General features: G+C 41.0%; 2 protein-coding genes across 3 annotated transcripts in view; both read right to left on the bottom strand.

Annotated features, from left to right (window-relative positions):
• Window positions 1-3,007: 3,007 nt before the first annotated feature.
• Window positions 3,008-9,603, bottom strand: mrpl3 (mitochondrial ribosomal protein L3). The gene is made up of 10 exons (XM_048228922.1): window positions 9,347-9,603; window positions 8,962-9,146; window positions 8,134-8,225; window positions 7,895-7,993; window positions 6,247-6,346; window positions 6,024-6,084; window positions 5,656-5,767; window positions 5,379-5,456; window positions 4,951-5,028; window positions 3,008-3,367 (listed from the first exon to the last, which is right to left on the bottom strand). The coding sequence occupies exons 1-10, from the start codon at window positions 9,451-9,453 to the stop codon at window positions 3,218-3,220; spliced, it is 1,062 nt and encodes a 353-aa protein (XP_048084879.1). The 5' UTR covers window positions 9,454-9,603; the 3' UTR covers window positions 3,008-3,217.
• A 6,019-nt stretch (window positions 9,604-15,622) lies between these two features.
• The window catches only part of cpne4b (copine IVb), a 29,276-nt gene continuing 27,134 nt past the window's right edge, over window positions 15,623-17,764 (bottom strand). For both annotated transcript variants that reach the window (XM_048230216.1, XM_048230215.1), the window contains exon 16: window positions 15,623-16,841. In XM_048230216.1, the coding sequence (XP_048086173.1) occupies window positions 16,710-16,841 (132 nt within the window). In that variant the 3' untranslated portion in view covers window positions 15,623-16,709. The remainder of the gene's footprint in view (window positions 16,842-17,764) is intronic.

Raw genomic sequence — 17,764 nt, forward strand, 5'->3', positions numbered from 1 at the left:
GAGAAAAGTAGAGGGTATCGGAACTCCCCCTATTACCGTCGGTCCCGTATTTCCACCGTCTTGCGTGTATGTGTCACTTAATATCCATTTCTATACAAACCAAGACGGTGGACTCCTAAAGAAACGCAACCACCCACACCATAGGTGTGTGTAAATTAGCTATGTACCAAAAATGACATTTTACCGTGACTCGAAGAGCTGTAAACAGTGTTGTAAGGCTGCGTGTACACAAACGCTTGGAGCTCCAGTGGAATTTTAATTTCATGACGAGAATTCTCGGTCTAACCGTTCATGTGCCGTTGAAACGGCGTAAATAGGCGACCCATCAGTCCAGCACTATAACTCCGAGCATGGTAAACAAAATCGGATATTTCAGGCAGTAAATGCTCCCGTTAAGAACCAAACCAGATTTTGTTCAAATCTACACACCTATGGCTACTAAAAAATGTAAGGTTAATTTATCAAATGTTATTTTGAAGTGTTAAAAAACATCGTTGTTTTAGAATTTTGTGATAATTGGGGGTGTTACGATACATGTTTCCCCTGTGTGTGTGTGTGTGTGTGTGTGTGTGAGAGAGAGAGAGAGAGAGAGAGAGAGAGGATATTGTATTATTTTCTAATGAAACCGAGTAGTCAGGGTTGTGTCTGATTAAGCCAGTTGACAGGTGAGAAGCCAAATTTCTGTGGATGCTGTGAGTGCTTATGTGTATGTGTGAGAGAGAGAGAGTAAGAGTAGTCTAGGTTATGTTGTGCAGATTTGATGCATTCCTTCACAGGTTGTGTGAATGCAATGAGTCCTTGTATGTCAGTGTGTGTGTGAGACAGAGAGAGAGAGAGAGAAAGAGTATAGTTTATTTTTCTCATCAAAATTCTCATGAAGCCAATCGACAGGTGAGTCATGCTGTGAAGGTTTTCCCCCTTTGAGAGGGATATATCACTTATATTTATGTGTAATTGCTTATGTCCTGATACATTTATGCAACAATTGCTTTGGCAATACCATGCCAATAAAGCACCTTATGAATTTGAATTTGAGAGTGGGTGAGAGAGAGAAAGAAAGAGTATAGTTTATTCTCTTGTCAGAATTCTGATGAAGCCAATCGACAGGTGAGAAGCCACATTTCTGTGGATGCTGTGAGTGATTGTGTGTGTGATTGAGAGAGAGAGAGAGAGAGAGAGAGAGAGAGAGAGAGAGAGAGAGAAACAGCGAGGGGGAAAAGAGAGAGAGTGTGAGTAGTCAAGGTTGTGCAGATTTGATGCATTCCCTCACAGGTTATGTGAATGTGTGTGTGTGTGTGTGTGTGTGTGTGTGAAGCCATGGTTGTTGGTGCTCTCCGGGGTTGAGGAGGATTTGGTGTATGGCTTCCTTCACTGAATGACAACCCCACAGGGATGGAGACAGTAAACACAGACAAGGGAAAGAGAGTAAACAAAGCAGAGCAAGCAAAACACACACACACACACACACACACACACACACACACACACACACACACACACACAAAGCAGAGAGCAGAGCAAACGCACACACACACACGCGCACACACACAAAGTAGAGAGCAGAGCAAACGCTCTCTCTCTCTCTCAAGAGATGAGGAGAGCAGAAAAAACTATGCTTGCACACATACATTTCATGCACATTGATGCATACACAAACATATTTCCATTTTTTTTTTTTTTTTTTTTTTTTGGGGCAATGATATAAACTGTAAAGATCATGTATGACAGCCCTCTTAACAAGCTGCCCCCTAGTAAGATTCACAGCACAATCAATCATGACTGTTGAAGTGAAGGAGAGACTTTTGCTGTCATATTGTCATGTTTTTAGGAGTTGATTGATTCCAAAGGTATTACGGTATACTCCTTATTCAACAAACTAGCACACCCTTTACACACACACACACACACTGATACAGTCTCAGTTTGTATTTGTCACACCCTCTACCCCTCCCATACACCTTTTCTCATGCAATATTAATGGCAGTTTATCCATCACTTAGACAAAATGTCAGCCATTGTCATCTCCACTCTGCACTTGTGTGCTTCTTAGTCACTCAAAGCCTCCTTCTTCACAGAGGTCACCTCTGTTTGTCCCACTGGGGACACCATACAGCAGCGGACACAGGCCCTACCAGTCGTCATGGGAACCGTGGCAGTTGTGGGCGTAACTTAGAAAGCTGACATTTAGGAATTTCACAATACACACACAGGTATATATGCAGACACACACACACATGCATATATGCAGAGACACACACACACACACACATTCTGCTGATGGCCAGCAGCCCTGATCAGCACTGTTCAAATGAGAGCCATTACTGGCGACGGCCCAATAAAGAATCTAATTAAAAGTGAATCTCATTTGATCAGAAGAGCTCCCCAAGCCTCCATTCATCACCCTGGCTACATAATGCTGCATTATCAGCCCTTTCCCTCTGCACAAACGTGCTCCAGTGTGTGTGTGTGTGTGTGCCTGCTTTATTTGTGTGTGAGAATGTGGGTGTACACTAGCACCTCGGTGTGTGTGCGTGTGTTTATTGAGCATGTGCAATGAGATGTGTCTGTAAAGCCAGAGACTTTCTAATGAGGAGACACAGCACTCAAAAACATACTCCATATAAATGCATGGGGCTAGTTTGTCACGCCAATATGGCCATTGTCTACACATATCCCACCCCTTCCACGGCAAAACGTCGACATGTGAATACATTGAGCCAATCATATGGTGTGTTGTGAAGACATCGTGCCAATCATGTGTTGTGATCTCGCCGCTGGAGCAAGATTGGTGTCGTGAAGCCTTGCGCACGCGCAGTTCGACCCAAAGACTGTGCCCGATGAGTGCCCATAAAACGTTGGTATATGTCCGCCGAGTGGAGGAACTTGCTTAAAAGGACTTTGGTAAAGCTCTGTGTGTAAGCTCATATTGTGGTGTGTATGTATGTGTGTGTATTCATGTTCATGTGTTCACATGCATGTATGTAAGCTCTTATCACACACACAGATATCATTATCAAATCATATTTTATTGACTGCAGTAACATCTCTGCACCTTTACAACCAACTGTGTGTGTGTGTGTGTGTGTGTGTGTGTGTGTATATCTTTCTTTGGATGGTAGTGGTGTCCTTCTCTCCTTTCTGAGATATGTTGCCGGAGTACAGTTCCTCTGGCTCTGAGTGTGTGTGTGTGTGTGTGTGTGTGTGTGTGTGTGTGTTTTCAGGCTGTTGTGGCTTCTTCCTCTCCATGCTGAAACATGTTGTCGGCGTAAAGGTCCTCTGCTAGCTCCTCCTCTCCATCTCTGAAGAACGTGGGGAACGGAAGGTTCCCAGTCTGGCCCGCCCACTTTGGTAATCTGGTGTCCCGCACCTAACAATGCAACATAAGCATCAGTAACACACACACACACACACACACACACGCCACACACACACACACACACAGTAACACAACTGACACACACTTCCTGCAAGCGCACCTGACAATGCCACACAGGTTTCAGACACAGACACACACACGTATCCCAACCACCTCTACGTTGACATTAAAGGAGAATTCCGGTGTGATATTGACCTAAAGTGTCTTGAAACATGATACTGAGTGTGAACGTATGTCTCATAGCCCATCTCGGCTTGTCTTTTGCACTCCAAAATCTGGCTAGTTAGCCCGATGCTACCAACAGCTTTTTCAATAGTGGTGCTTTGGTCCTTCCGGGCTAGCCATGCAAATAAAATCACTGTAAAAAAAAATAATAATTCAGTGGAAATGGATTCCAGTTTCTTCCAGTAGCAGCAACTGGAATCCATGCATTTCCACTGAATTATTTTTGGAATCTGATCCCTTATCATACCAGTTCATTCTTACTGCGTTGCTCAACTTATCGTGACTAAATTCAAGATGGCTGCAAACGCTAAACTTCGTGGAAGATACAAGACGATTTATACAGACAGTAAGTAAACTACCAGTGCTTTTTCAAAGTTCTCAATGTCTCGCTTTAAATGTCAGGGCCCTCGGAAGTCTACCAATGAAGTGTGGAGATACATTGAGCCTCGTAAATGGGTGTAAAACAGTGATTTATTTGCATGGCTAGCCCGATGCGAAGCACCACTATTGAAAAGCTGTTGGTAGCATCGGCTAACTAGCCAGATTTTGGAGTGCAGGGGACAAGCCGAGATGGGCTATGAGACATAATGTTCACACTCTGTATCATGTTTCAATACACTTTAGGTCAATATCACACCGGAATTCTCCTTTAATTGCTGATCTTATGAATACATGCAAGAGTGAGCTCAACAGTGGCACTAAGCCGCACCTCCAATCTCCCCTTTTCTTAACACCACTCTTAATCCCCCTCCATGGTCTAACAGGGTGGGAGACGGCCAGTGAAAGTCTACACACATCCAAGGGTCACAGTGTGTGTGTGTGTGTGTGTGTGTGTGTGTGTGTGTGTGTGTGTGTGTGTGTGTGTTGTACATGGTGAGTGAAGTGAGTGTGATCGATGTTGAGATTATTATTTATGCATGGTTCACACACTCTACTGACCCCCTGCTTGATGGAGATGGATTGAGCTGTCTACTGCCTGTACGTGTGTGTACGTGTGTGTGTGTGCCAAGGTCAGTGATTCTGCTGCCTTGGACAATGTTCTCCTCTTATTTTAGCAGGCATGGGAATGAAAGTGAAGACGCCAGCACAAAAGGAGAAGAGAACTCACTCATCAATCTTGGCCATGAATCAGCATTTAATGTGTACGTGTGTGTGTGTGTGTGTGTGTGTATGGGTCTCTAGAATTCTTTGTGTCACTGTACCCTGTTGTGTATGTACACAAAGTCATTGGGATGGCATGAAATTTGAGAATGGATGTTTTGTTCCTATAAACATGTACGTAGCGTCAGCATTTGTATTTGTGTGTGTGTGTGCGTGCGTCCATCCGTGCGTGCGTGCGTGTCACTCACCTTCACTAAGCAGTTCTTGTGCCCAGGGACGGAACCATTGACATACAAAATGTTATATCTATTGTTTACTCTCCACACCTAAGACACAGAGAGACAGACAGACAGACAGACAGACAGACAGAGAGAGAGACAGACAGACAGACAGACAGACAGACAGACAGACAGAGAGAGAGAGAGAGAGGGTGTATTAGAATAAAAACAAACTTTTTTTCATAATGTAAAATCGGTAAATGTTGGGATCCATGTATGTTTGTGTGCATATGTGTATGTGTATGTCTAGATATACCGTAAGGGCATGTGTACGATTGTGTGTGTGTGTTTGTGTATATATTTGAGTGTTAGTTTGGGAGTCTGTGTGTGTGTGTGTGTGTGTGTGTGTGTGTGTGTGTGTGTGTGTGTGTGTGTGTGTGTGTGTGGGGTATATTTACCTTTAAGCCAAATGCTGTATCAAAATCATTCCCCATCTGCCCTGGCATCTTCTTCCCTTTGTGGACTTTAGCTGGATCCTTAAACAAACAAACATATTCTTTAGCACAACAAACAAGAAAACAAAGCACCCATACAGCCATCTCTGCACCTCGCGTGCATGCACGCACACTCACACACACACGGGCACTGTCTTCCATGTTTTGATATGCCCACTTGCAAGTTGCAAGAACACATAATAATAAATGTGCACACACACACACACACTCTCTCTCTTACCCCTCCTGGGCCCAGAGATCCGGGTCTCCGGTGTGTTTTGGTCTGGCCATGGGTAGCAGGCTGACCTTTGAACCCCCAGCGTTTCATCACACCCTGGAAGCCCTTTCCAATCCTGAGACAGAGGCAACAACACATCACAACAAAAAAAACAACAACAACAACAACACGTCACAACAAAACAAACACACAACTTCTCTGATCTCGTTCAGTTTCACCAACACTCATCTTAATTTACTTACAATCTCATTAAAACCTGGGGAGGGAGGCTAGGATTATCAGATCAAAAGCTCTTCAAAAATACTCTGACAACTACAGCAGCAATTATTGTGTGTGTGTGTGTGTGTGTGTAATGTTGATGAATGACTCACGTTTTAGCTGTGACGTCTACATACTGCCCAGGCCGAAAGTGGGCTGCATAGAGAGGAGTGCCTACACAAACACAGCACAAGAGAGGCAAAAGGAGAGAGGGATGGAGGGATGGATGACAAAAAAGAGATAGAGGTAAAAGTACAGTAGGTTGGGCAGTGCATGTGAGAACTGTAAGGAAGACTGTGTTTAATAAATAGGGGATTAGTGGGGTTGAGGTGCTACCTGGTTTGATGATGGCATTCTCTGTGACTCGGAATGTTGAGACTTTCCGTTTGGGAGGAACTCCAGCATTCCGGAACAACTCTAAGGATTCTTCTGACCTCTGCAGTCACACAAGGACAAACAACTCGAGTGAGCCACAGAGGACTACACCAGTCTGAGAGTGAGTGAGTGTGTGTGTGTTTGTTACCCTCCTTTGTTCCAGCCCAACTGCAATCTGTCTACAGTTCCAGCAGATCTCTACACAATGCCGTTCCTTCCCCACCCCTCTCCATCTTTAACACTCTGGACCAATTCCCAGCAGCGCTCCAGGGTCATTACATTTCTGGCACTCTCAGAGCACCACTGGTCAAAGCTGACAGCTACATCTCTTCTGTAATAACACACACACACACACACACACACGGACCTTTTCTGCTGAGCTGGCATTTCTTCTGCCGGGGTCTCAAAGAAACTGTAAAACAATCTATTGTTCCAGCCCCAAACCTGACCAGTGAACATAATGAGAACATTCTGGACAAAATCAGTCCATTCTTCTAGACAGCTGTCTGTCTTCTTCATAACATCACTATCATTTGCTCTGAAAAACTACACAGTAGAACTTGTGGTATAGGCTAGTGGTGCACAACACATTTGTAATGCAGCACTACATACAAAAAACACAGACTAATGTAATACACCATAACTACAAAATACTGCAATATATCGTAACCACAGAATACTGGAATATACCATAACCACACAACACATACCAACTGACAGAACAAAACCGCCAACACAGGAATCTGGCTTTCAGATCAGATCATATATCAGACAGGATGACATTCACCAACAGCCTTTCTCTCCCTCCCCTTCCTCTCTTCCTCCCTCGCTCTCTCTCTCCTCTGATGTTCTATATTGTATTCCTGTGGCAGCGCTCTTCATTTGTAAACATGAGATCAGCATCAGAAAGAACAACACTTTCCTTTTTCACTAAGGACACACAGAACACTCCAAGCATAAATTAATCTACGGAGCCCTCACGGGGGCAAACAGAGTTGTTCCAATTGATGACACAAACAAATATAAATACCAACCCCCCCCCCCCCCCCATGTCACTCATCACCTCATCTGGCCCCACATTCAAGGCTCTGCTTATACAACACAACTCCCTTTCCAAATGCTCAGCAGAGGCACTCAAACAATATGAATCATTTACATAAAAGTGATTCTCTTCTCCTCCACACCACTGACTGCACTGAACAGAGCTGCCGCTTAAGGATTTGGGGACATAGAAAACTGGCATTAATATGGAAACAACAGAAACAGTGCAGAATACTTAAGCAGAGAAGGAATGATTTTCTTTCTTTTAATTTGTTAGATCTGAATTGTACATACAAAACAGTTGGAGAATGTAGGATACTTAAATATACAGACATCACATTCTCTCACACACACACACACACTCACACTCACTCACTCACTCACTCTGAGGCAACATGTGGGACCATTCTTCTGTTGTCTGCATGAGCGGAGACACACTTTAGCACTATTCAATCCTTTCAGCAGCAACCACTCGAGACTCCACACTCACACACTGCTGCACGAACGTGTGAATGTGTGTGTGTGCGCGTGTGGTGTGTGTGTGTGTGTGTGTGGGGGGGAATCTCACCTGAAATGGCGAGCAGTTCTGCCCTCCCACTAGCAGGGCGGGGCATGTTCCATCATACTCCTCTTTGGGCAGGTATTTAATCACATGGCAATCCTTCACCTGACACACAACAAAACATCAACTTAGCTGTGTGTGTGTGTATGGAAGAGAGAGAGAGAGAGAGTGTGTGTGTGTGTGTGTGTGTGTGTGTGGGGGGACTAGGGGTAGTGACATTGAATGAACCTCAAAGGCCACCGTACCTGAAGTAGGGTCACAACATGCCGGTCACCTGACTTTGTCCAGATTGGCATCATTCCCAACTTGACAGCGACCAATCCTACCCTTCGGCTACCTAAAACAGAAAAAAAAACAAACACAAACAAATCCATGGTTACAAACGCACTTGTAATTTAGTGATGGAAACTGGAAACAAACATAATGCATGTTGTTTTGGACAAAAACAACTGCTAAGAAATGTAGATTTAAACAAACATAAACAGACGCAATGTCATGCACAATCACTGACTGCACCTTTAAAGACTGATCTGTTCACCTTGCACTTAATGAATTAATTGGTTTGTATGTTAATGTTTTTTGTTCATTGTTGATTTCATATTGTTGTTATTATTATTATTATTATTATTTATTATTATTATTGTTACTATTATTATCACTCTTAATATTATCTAGGCTTTTCAACATTATTAGAAACGACTATTTTTAACAAATAATGTAGTGTTTATGTACAAGTTGCTCTGTACAATAGAGCCTGCCAATTAACATAATAAATAGCATGAACATAAACATCTACTTTCCACTGTGGCATGCGCATGATGACCCGTTGTGCCCTAGCTCATGACTGGATACTCCAGCCACAATAACAATAATAACATCTGTTCATTACTGGGTCGGTCAGTTCAATCGTAGTCATAGTAGACAGTCTGACTGGGACGTGGCCATACTTCTCCAGTGCACAGAGATTGGGTGTTCAGCGAAGGTGATTTAAAATCTTTGGGAAACAAGTGATTGAGTGACAGATTGAATAACGCCATCCTCTAATCTACCAAGTCAGCGTGTCTGGCCATTACCTTCCTGCCATTCGTGGCGGGGCCAAGGCTCGTCTTTCAGGGGATAAAGTTTGTCCGCCGTCATCTGTTTGAAATCTTCCGACACGACCTGTCGCATGAAGCTAGCATTGTCCTCCGTGAGATGCTCGTCGAACCACGTCGTACTTTTAATCGTCCGCACGAACTGAACAGCAGGGACTCCGATACTATGAGGAAAGTCAGCAGCAAGACAGCATAGGCTCTCATTTCCAATATCCATAACCACCATCCATAACCACCGTTATTAAATACACAGTTAGCTATCCATTAGTACAGATATAAACACACAATAGTTAGAAAATAAACAATGAATAAATATACAACGCGAAACTACGATAGCTAACGTTTATTAGCTTTGCTTTCTTACCTTTCAGTGCATTTTGCAGTTGGAGCGGCAGTTCCGCTGATAAGCACATGCGTTCCACGAAGTAATGGATCCTTAAGCCTAAAAAGCCTACACGACCAAGAAGCCATGTCTAAAATACAACATACACAGGTCTTATTTTGATTTAAGATATATTTCAGTCATTACACTGCTACCAAGGTGCCCATGCCATTCTCATATTTGTCCTGTTGTGATAATGTCACCTCTGCAACTTCCGGTACAACACTTCTTCTTCTTCTTCTTCTTCTTCTTCTTCTTCTTCTTCTGTCAGGTTTTATGGCAGTTTACAGGCAAAGTGTATTACCGCCATCTACTGGACTGAGATGCAATCAATTGGATGTTATTTCAAGGAAAATCATAAAAATAAAAAATAAAATAAATAATAATAAAAAATAAATAAATAAATAAAAAAACACAAAACACAAAACAACCAACTAAATCCTATTTGCTAATTGTGTTTCTTTGATAAATGTGATGACAGCACTAGTGATGTTTCCTGATCTAGGCTCACCTAATAAGGTGTCTAAAGAGAAGGCTTTCTTGGCTGGGCGTTCACTTCCCTCTTTAGCTTTTTCTCTTTGTCTGGAGAATCTTAAGCATTTTAAAAAGAACATGATCTACATCCTCTCTCATTCCACAAAACTCACATTTTCCAGTTGGATGTTTATTTACAACATGTAAGCTATTATTCAAACCAGTATGGCCTATTCTCATCCTTGTAAACCAAACCTCCTCTTGTCTGTTTGGGTACATAGGTTTGTTATTTAGGATATTCTTTTGTATATTATATAAATGTCTACCTTTCTTCTCCTTATCCCATTCAGCTTGCCATATTAAGTTAACTTTGTGTTTGATGATTACCTTAACTTCTGATCTGCTGAGAGGAATGTTTAACTGAACTTCCTCTTCCTTAGTTGCCTCTTTTGCCAGCTTGTCTGCTTCCTCATTACCACCAACTCCTTTATGAGCAGGTACCCATACAAACTGGACTGATATTCCCTGTTGACTGATTGCAAATATGATATTATTAATTTCATTCAATAAATCCTGTCGGCATGATGATTCTCCATTTTGTATAGATGTGAGAGATGACATTGAATCAGAACAAATAACTGCTTTAGGGGGCCTAGCTTCTTCTATCCACTGTAATGCAATAATAATAGCTGTCATTTCAGCTGCACATATGGACAGATGGTCTGATGTTCTCTTTTTAATAGAGATTTTGTGATCAGGGATATATGCTGCAATACCTGTTTTACCCTCTGAATCTTTAGATGCATCTGTATAGACCTGTGTTGTATCATAATACATACTTCCTAGATATTGCTCTACGTTCTGATACACTCCTCCAGATGTAGCTATCTCTTTGGTTTCCATAATTACCATAGGAGAACAAAACAACCAAGGTGGAGTTCCTACCAGGGGCACAGTCTTACTACAATTGATACCATCTATTTCCAATTGGTTTGCTATTTTATTACCATCCCAACCAAAGCTACAAATCTGGGATCTACCATATTCCCAACACTCGTTAAGAACTTTCTTAGTGGGGTGTGATACATCATGTTCCTTTAAATTAATCCAGTAAGCCATACTCAACTTAATCGTCTAAGGCTTAAGGGCATTTCTCCTGTTTCTATTTGTAATGCTGGTATTGAAGATGTTCTAAATGCACCACAACATATCCTCAGACTTTTAGCCTGCATTCTATTGATTTCACCAATCAATGTCTTAGATGCTGAACGATACACAATACATCCATAGTCTAACACTGATCTTATCAGTGCAATATAAATTCTTTTTTAAGGGACATCCCTGGCGCTTCCCAGTTGTACCCTGACAAACATTTCAAAACATTAATGCCCTTTTGCACCTCTCATTTATTTTCTGTATGTGTTCCTTAAATGTTAACTTGACATCAAACCACACTCCCAGGTACCTAATAACGTTAACTTGTTTTAATGATTGATTATATAACTTAAGTTCTAGTGTGGGATTTATTCTTTTCTTTGAAAAACAAATAAATTGAGTCTTCTCTATAGACAAATGAAAACCCCACTCACATGCCCATTTTTCTACCTTGTTAATAGCCAGTTGCATTTTGGTTGTAATATTATCAATATTGCGTCCTTTTACCCACAAAGCTCCATCATCCGCATATAATGCTCTATTAATTCTAATGTCGTCTATTGTATTGAAAACATCATTAATCATGATGTTGAACAGCACTGGACTGCATACACTACCCTGAGGTGTTCCGTTTTCTAATTGAATAGATGTTAGAAAAATTAACCCCAACTCTCACTTCTATTGTTCTATCCTTTAAAAAGTCTCTAATCCAGTTAAACATCTTACCACTAATACCCATTCTATTCAGCTTAATTAACAGTCCCTCCTTCCATAGCATATCATACGCTTTCTCTATATAAAAGAATGTTGCTAAGACTGATTCTTTACTGACTTGCGCTTTCCTTACTTCATTTTCTAGACATACAACAGGGTCCATCGTAGTATGTCAATACGGAACCCACTCTGGTGTGGGGAGACAAGACCTCTTTTTTCAATTTCATACATTAGTCTTCTAGTGATCATTTTCTCCATAAGCTTACATAAGTTAGATGTTAATGCTATTGGCCTGTAACTTTTAACTTCAGTCTTATCTTTCCCTGGTTTCCCAATAGGAACCACTACAGAATGTTTCCAGCCCAAAGGCAATCTTCCTTGCTCCCAAACCTTATTGTAAAGACTTAAAATTATCATTTTAGCCATATCATCGACTTCATTAATCATTTTATAACATACACCATCCTTCCCGGTGAAGTATTCCTAACCCCATTTAAGCAGCTCTCCTAAGTTCAAATAGCGTAAATTCCTTATCTAGTACACTCTCGTTTATTACATGTTTCCCCAGTAGCCCTTTACTCTCATCCATAACTTTAACTCTCCAAGACAATTCCTCATCAGTTAGGTTTTTTGAACTATGAACCTTAACAAAACTTTTTGCAAGCATCTCTGCTTTCTCTTGATTAGTTACTGCCTCTTTATCATTATTTTTTAATTACAGGTAGAAAATTCCCTTCTAATGCCTCCCATCTTTTTTAATCATGCTCCAAACATCACCCACTTTGACTTCTGCTCCTATTTTACCACAAAAGTCACGCCAATATGTCCTTTTTAGCTTCTTTTATGACTCTTTTTTAACCCTTGAGTGTAATTTTTTTATATTCCATTAAGTTGGTATAGGAATGATTTGATTTAACAATTTTGAAAGCTTTATTTCTGGCTTTAATTGCTTCCTTACAATCATCTGACCACCAAGGTACCATTCTTCTTTTCCTCATCCCAGAAGATTTGCCAAGAACCTCCTCCGCTGACTCACATAAAATATTTGTAATTGTTGAATTTAACTCATCAACATCATTACTCATTTCTGACATTATTCCCATTAGCCTGCCACTTGCCTTCATGCTATATAACCCCAGTTTGCTTCTTTCATTCTCCATCTTGAAACCAATTCTCTTCAAGGCACACATTTTGATTTCTAATACCTAACCAAATAATATAGTGATCACTGCCAAGAGAATTTTCACTAACCTCCCATTCACTTACCCTGCTATCTGATCAGATACTAATGTAAGATCTATTGCTGATCCTGTTCCATGAGACGATCATACCTAGTATTCCTTCCGTCATTTAAACAAACCAACTTATAATCATCCATAAACTCCTCAATAGTGCTCCCATTTTCATCCACCTTAGTACCTCCCCCACAGAGTGTTATGTGCATTAAAATCTCCACATAATACTAGCTTCCCATTTCCCTCCTCACACATATTGTCTAGCATTTCTCTCAGGATTCTTTTTACAAGGGTTATAAAAGTTGACGATTTTTAATCTTAGTTTTACCTACCCAGATCTCAACCAGGACTGTTTCAACCTCTTTATCTGCATTTAAAGCTCTGTAATTAATCCCTGCTGAATAAATGTGGCCACTCCACCTCCTGCAGTATCCCTGTCTTCACGTACTGCTGTATATCCATATATTATGAAATCAAGTGATGATTTTAACCAGGTTTCCTGTATACAGATAATGTTGGGTTTAATATCTAATTCCTCAATAAAGTTTTTAAGTTCCTGACCATTAGCAATTAAACTTCTGGCGTTCCACTGTAAAATTGATAGACTCATTACTGAACTGCCACCTGGTACCTGGCTATCAGAAATTCCTAATACCATGTTATGAATAGAGTCAACTGACAAATCATGAATCTCTAGATACTTCTCTGCTGCTCTTTTAATTATTTTAATTCTATCACTTCTACTTGCCACTTGGGCTGAACAGTTAACCACTTCCACCATAAAAGCAATGAAACTTATCTTATCCACAATTCAAGTATCTTCAGTTACCTTACAACATTTCTGGGTCGTTTGAGCTTGACTAGGGGTTAAATCTAAAGGGGCCATACCTACTTTAACCCTTGATTTTGCTTGGTTTCTTTGTCAACCTTTTTAATGGCTTCAGCATAAGTAATGATCTCTTTTACCTTAACATTTTGCACTTGAACTGCTCTTTTATGCATTTCGCACCCTTTGTAGGCCGCACTATGTTCACCTCCGCAATTACAGCACTTGATTTTCGTTCCTTCCGCACATTTACCATATTCATGTTCGCCTCCACATTTAGCACATCTGGGTTTTGATTTGCACGCAGAAGAAATATGTCCATATCGCTGACATTTAAAGCATCTAGTTGGTGGGGGGATGTAAGTCCTCGTCATATAACTTACATACCCAATCATGATTCGTTCAGGCATCTTAACCTCATCCAACACTAACAAGACAGACAAACTTGGTCCTTTCCTTCCATTCCTAAGTACTTGCAAACGCTTGACTTTGCTGACTCGAACTCGTTTAACATTGCTTTTAATGTCTTCTTCTGACAAGTCTGTCGATACTCCAGATATCACCGCCATTATTTTACCCCTTTCTTCCCAGTCTTGGGCTTTAACACTTTTCCCCAGTAACGTTTTTAAGTTTCATCAATCCCATTTCTCTGATCACTGTCTTGACAAACCACTAACAGGTTACCATCTCTTAGCGTTCTGACGGAGCGAACTTCTCCTATTTGCTTATAAATTGCTTCACTGACTTTTAATGGGTTTTAATACACAGGGGTTTGAAATCGAATCACTACTTTAACCTCAGTCCTAACTCTTTTCGTTTCATCTAGTTTAGTATTTCCTTTTCTTCGATGCTCTTTGAATTAAATTCCATTCACCTTCGTCACCTTCGCTTATAGTACTCTCGCTATCATGCTCCCCTGACAACTCCTCCAAATCATTAGATCTAGTTTCAAACTTATCCATGCTTAACAATCCATGATCACATCCCAGTCCACCAAACGCCATTTCCAATGGGTCTGGCGGCTCTTTCGCATTCCCGCCCGGTACAACACTGATAGAACTCCGGAATATCTGATCTGCAATTTGGTTCTGGTTCCGCAACCGCGTGCATGCCACTTTTCATCTGGAGACTGGCAACCCGTAGAGTAGGCACTGATGAGCCTCGGTTGTTAAATAGGTTGTACAATACGTTATAGAGAAAGCATGCATGTGTATCCAAAGCAAAACATTGACTGGACCAGAAATCCTGGCTTGATTACCCACTGGCACACCCAGTAGGCCTATAGAATTTAACTAATGAGATCAAATATCTTGAGTTGTCTTTTAATTTCTGGTACACATTTAAACAGTATGATTTAATCCCCCCAAATCTTGATTTTCTTTTCATTCCCTAGGAGTACTGCTGACTTTGTCTCATTCTCAGTCTTTCGATTGGTCATCCAAGATAGGAAAGTAAGGAGACTTGGCAAACCCTGACTTACAGAAACCATTGACAAATGTTTGCCTTTGTTATCAATGGTCATTGCTACTGTTAGCGATGACATACTGCATATTGCCTTTAGTGTTTTTGTAGTTTTGCACTTGATGCTAAAAAAGTTTTGGGATTTGTTGCAACCTGCAGACATATATTGTGCTCACATTACTCGGGGAGGCTCTCCTGTTCTCTGCTACAGTCAGCTATGTCCAAGGACACTCATCTAAAATGCCGCAACTGAGTCAGCCACCTCCAAGATCACACAGACTCACTCGAACTTACTAATGCTCATACGAACCAAATCTGTATGCTTACAGAGGATACCAACACAAGAGACTGCACCAAATCTGTATGCTTACAGAGGATACCAACACAAGAGACTGCACCAAAATTGTTTAATTGTTAACATGCAAAATACATGATGTATATCAGCATTGTCCATTCAGTATGTACATTCACATATCTCTCTGTCATCTTTCATATTCAATTTCTTTTATACATATGCAAACACACACACACACACACACACAGACAGACAGACAGACAGACAGACAGACACACACACACACACACACACACACACACACACATAGAAAGAGAGCCTTAAGCTTCTACAAACTGATAACACAATGCTACATTCCTGCACACAGTATCCTTGTCCCTTTACATTGTAAGAATATGTAAGAAATATAGCAAAAGATTTTGGACAAAGTTAAAGTTATAGAAAAGAAACACAAACAGTATCTCCTCTACATATTTATAATGTTACACTCCTACGAGTCAGACATATTTTGAGTTTTAGAACCTGTCTCTCTTGTGCTTGGCATGCAAATTGCTGTTTGGTTGACCTGTCATCATTTCTATGTACAAAAGTATGTAGGATATATAACCGCTGCCTGTCCGACTGCTACACATGCAAAACAAATATAAGAAAACACATAAATAGTTCTTAAGTGGCAACTATGGGACTACTGATAAATATTCAGTGGCTCGGAAAAGCCATGGGCTACAATTTCATACAAACACACTCTGGGCCCTAGTTTAAATGATGGACAAAGGGCAAAGTCTTAAGTCTATCTACTGCTAAATGTAATAACTTGGCCAAATCCATTTCCTAATTTAATGGCATGAACAAGATCGGTGGGTCAAACATTGGGAAGTCAGTTTTAGTCTCCCTCACGCCACACTACAGCTTTGTGTACAAGATACTTTTTTCCTTGCATGCCTTTGCCTGTCATTTAAATTAGGGCACGTTGTTTTTTAGGGTTTTGTTGACAATAGATCTTGGAAAAGCAGAACTAAGAACTGAAGGTTCCTGTTTTTAACATGGCCCTGGATGTTAGTAGAAGTGTGTGGTGGATGTTATTGGAAAGTGTGGTGGAAAGAGAATCTCCTGCTGTTTTGTGTGTGAAACACTGTTGCTTTCTGTAACGCTGGCCCCTGTCATCTGAAGAGCCAGCCACTGCACTCAAGGGCTGAATGCCCTGGAAGACTCATAGTCAGACATGCATTTGGGCTTGATGCTCTTGCCGTTGTAGTAGTCCACCACCTGGTTGGGAACCTCTGCCAGGACACTCTTGGCAAGGGCAGCAGGGGAGGCCTAGGAAAGAGAAATGGAAAGAGAGATAGAGGGAGTGATATAGAGATGAAGGGAGAAAGAGATGGAGAGAGAGGTAGCGTATAGAGAGAGATGGAGAGAGGTGGAGATGGAGAGAGAAGGAGTGATAGAGTTAGAGAGAGAAAGAGAAAAAGTGATACCAAGAGAGATGGAGAGAGAAAGCAAGGGAGTGATATAGAGAGAAGGTGAGAGACAGAGGTAGAGAAAGGGAATGAAAGGAAATAGGGTGAAAGAGGGACGTTGAAGAGATAGAGGGAAAGAGAAATGAGAACAGAGAAAAAGACCAATGGAAACTATAAACAAACGTCTTTGTTTATAAGGCCCCTGCCAGCACCTGAACCTCTCGTGTTTAACCCATTCTCTTCTATGTGAAGTGGAAAAACAACAGCAGTAAATAGTCCAGTAAATGTCCAACAACAGCTGTAGCTAAGAAGCTCCATCTTATTTTTTTTTGTAAAAAGTATCTATCTATCTATCTTAAAATACTAAAGTGGAAATAGGCATACAGGCACTCATTTACACACACTGATACTGCAACAAAGAGATTAAATAATGGCAATTACAGTTTAGTGTGTGAAACAACAGTGACAGGGGGCAAGCAAGTAATTTTCAGCTTGGCCAAACATTTGACATTTTTAATACATTCACTAAAACAAGGGCTTTTCAATTTCTTTAATGAAATTTCCCCCACCTGTGACCAAGCTGAACTCCTTAATGTAAAGGATATACTCCTATTGACCTAAACGTAAATCATTTCATTGTCCCATGAGACAAATTTAGCCTTCTGGACCTCTTGCTTTGTTCCAAAGAAATGTGGAATGTAATTATACTGAAACTCATGCCTATTAGCTGCATCCTGGGTAATACGGTTTTCAGGTGAAATATCCCTTATCTGCTCTTATTAA

Source organism: Alosa alosa, chromosome 20, assembly GCF_017589495.1.
Source record: "Alosa alosa isolate M-15738 ecotype Scorff River chromosome 20, AALO_Geno_1.1, whole genome shotgun sequence".
NCBI classification, from domain to species: domain Eukaryota; kingdom Metazoa; phylum Chordata; class Actinopteri; order Clupeiformes; family Clupeidae; genus Alosa; species Alosa alosa.

Coding starts and splice junctions, on each gene's coding strand:
- mrpl3 (XM_048228922.1), bottom strand. CDS start 9,453: ATGGCTTCTTGGTCGTGTAGGCTTTTTAGGCTTAAGGATCCATTACTT. Junction 8,226..8,961: donor CCGCCACGAATGGCAGGAAG/GTAATGGCCAGA, acceptor TTTCTGTTTTAG/GTAGCCGAAGGGTAGGATTG. Junction 6,085..6,246: donor GAATGCCATCATCAAACCAG/GTAGCACCTCAA, acceptor GTGTTTGTGTAG/GCACTCCTCTCTATGCAGCC.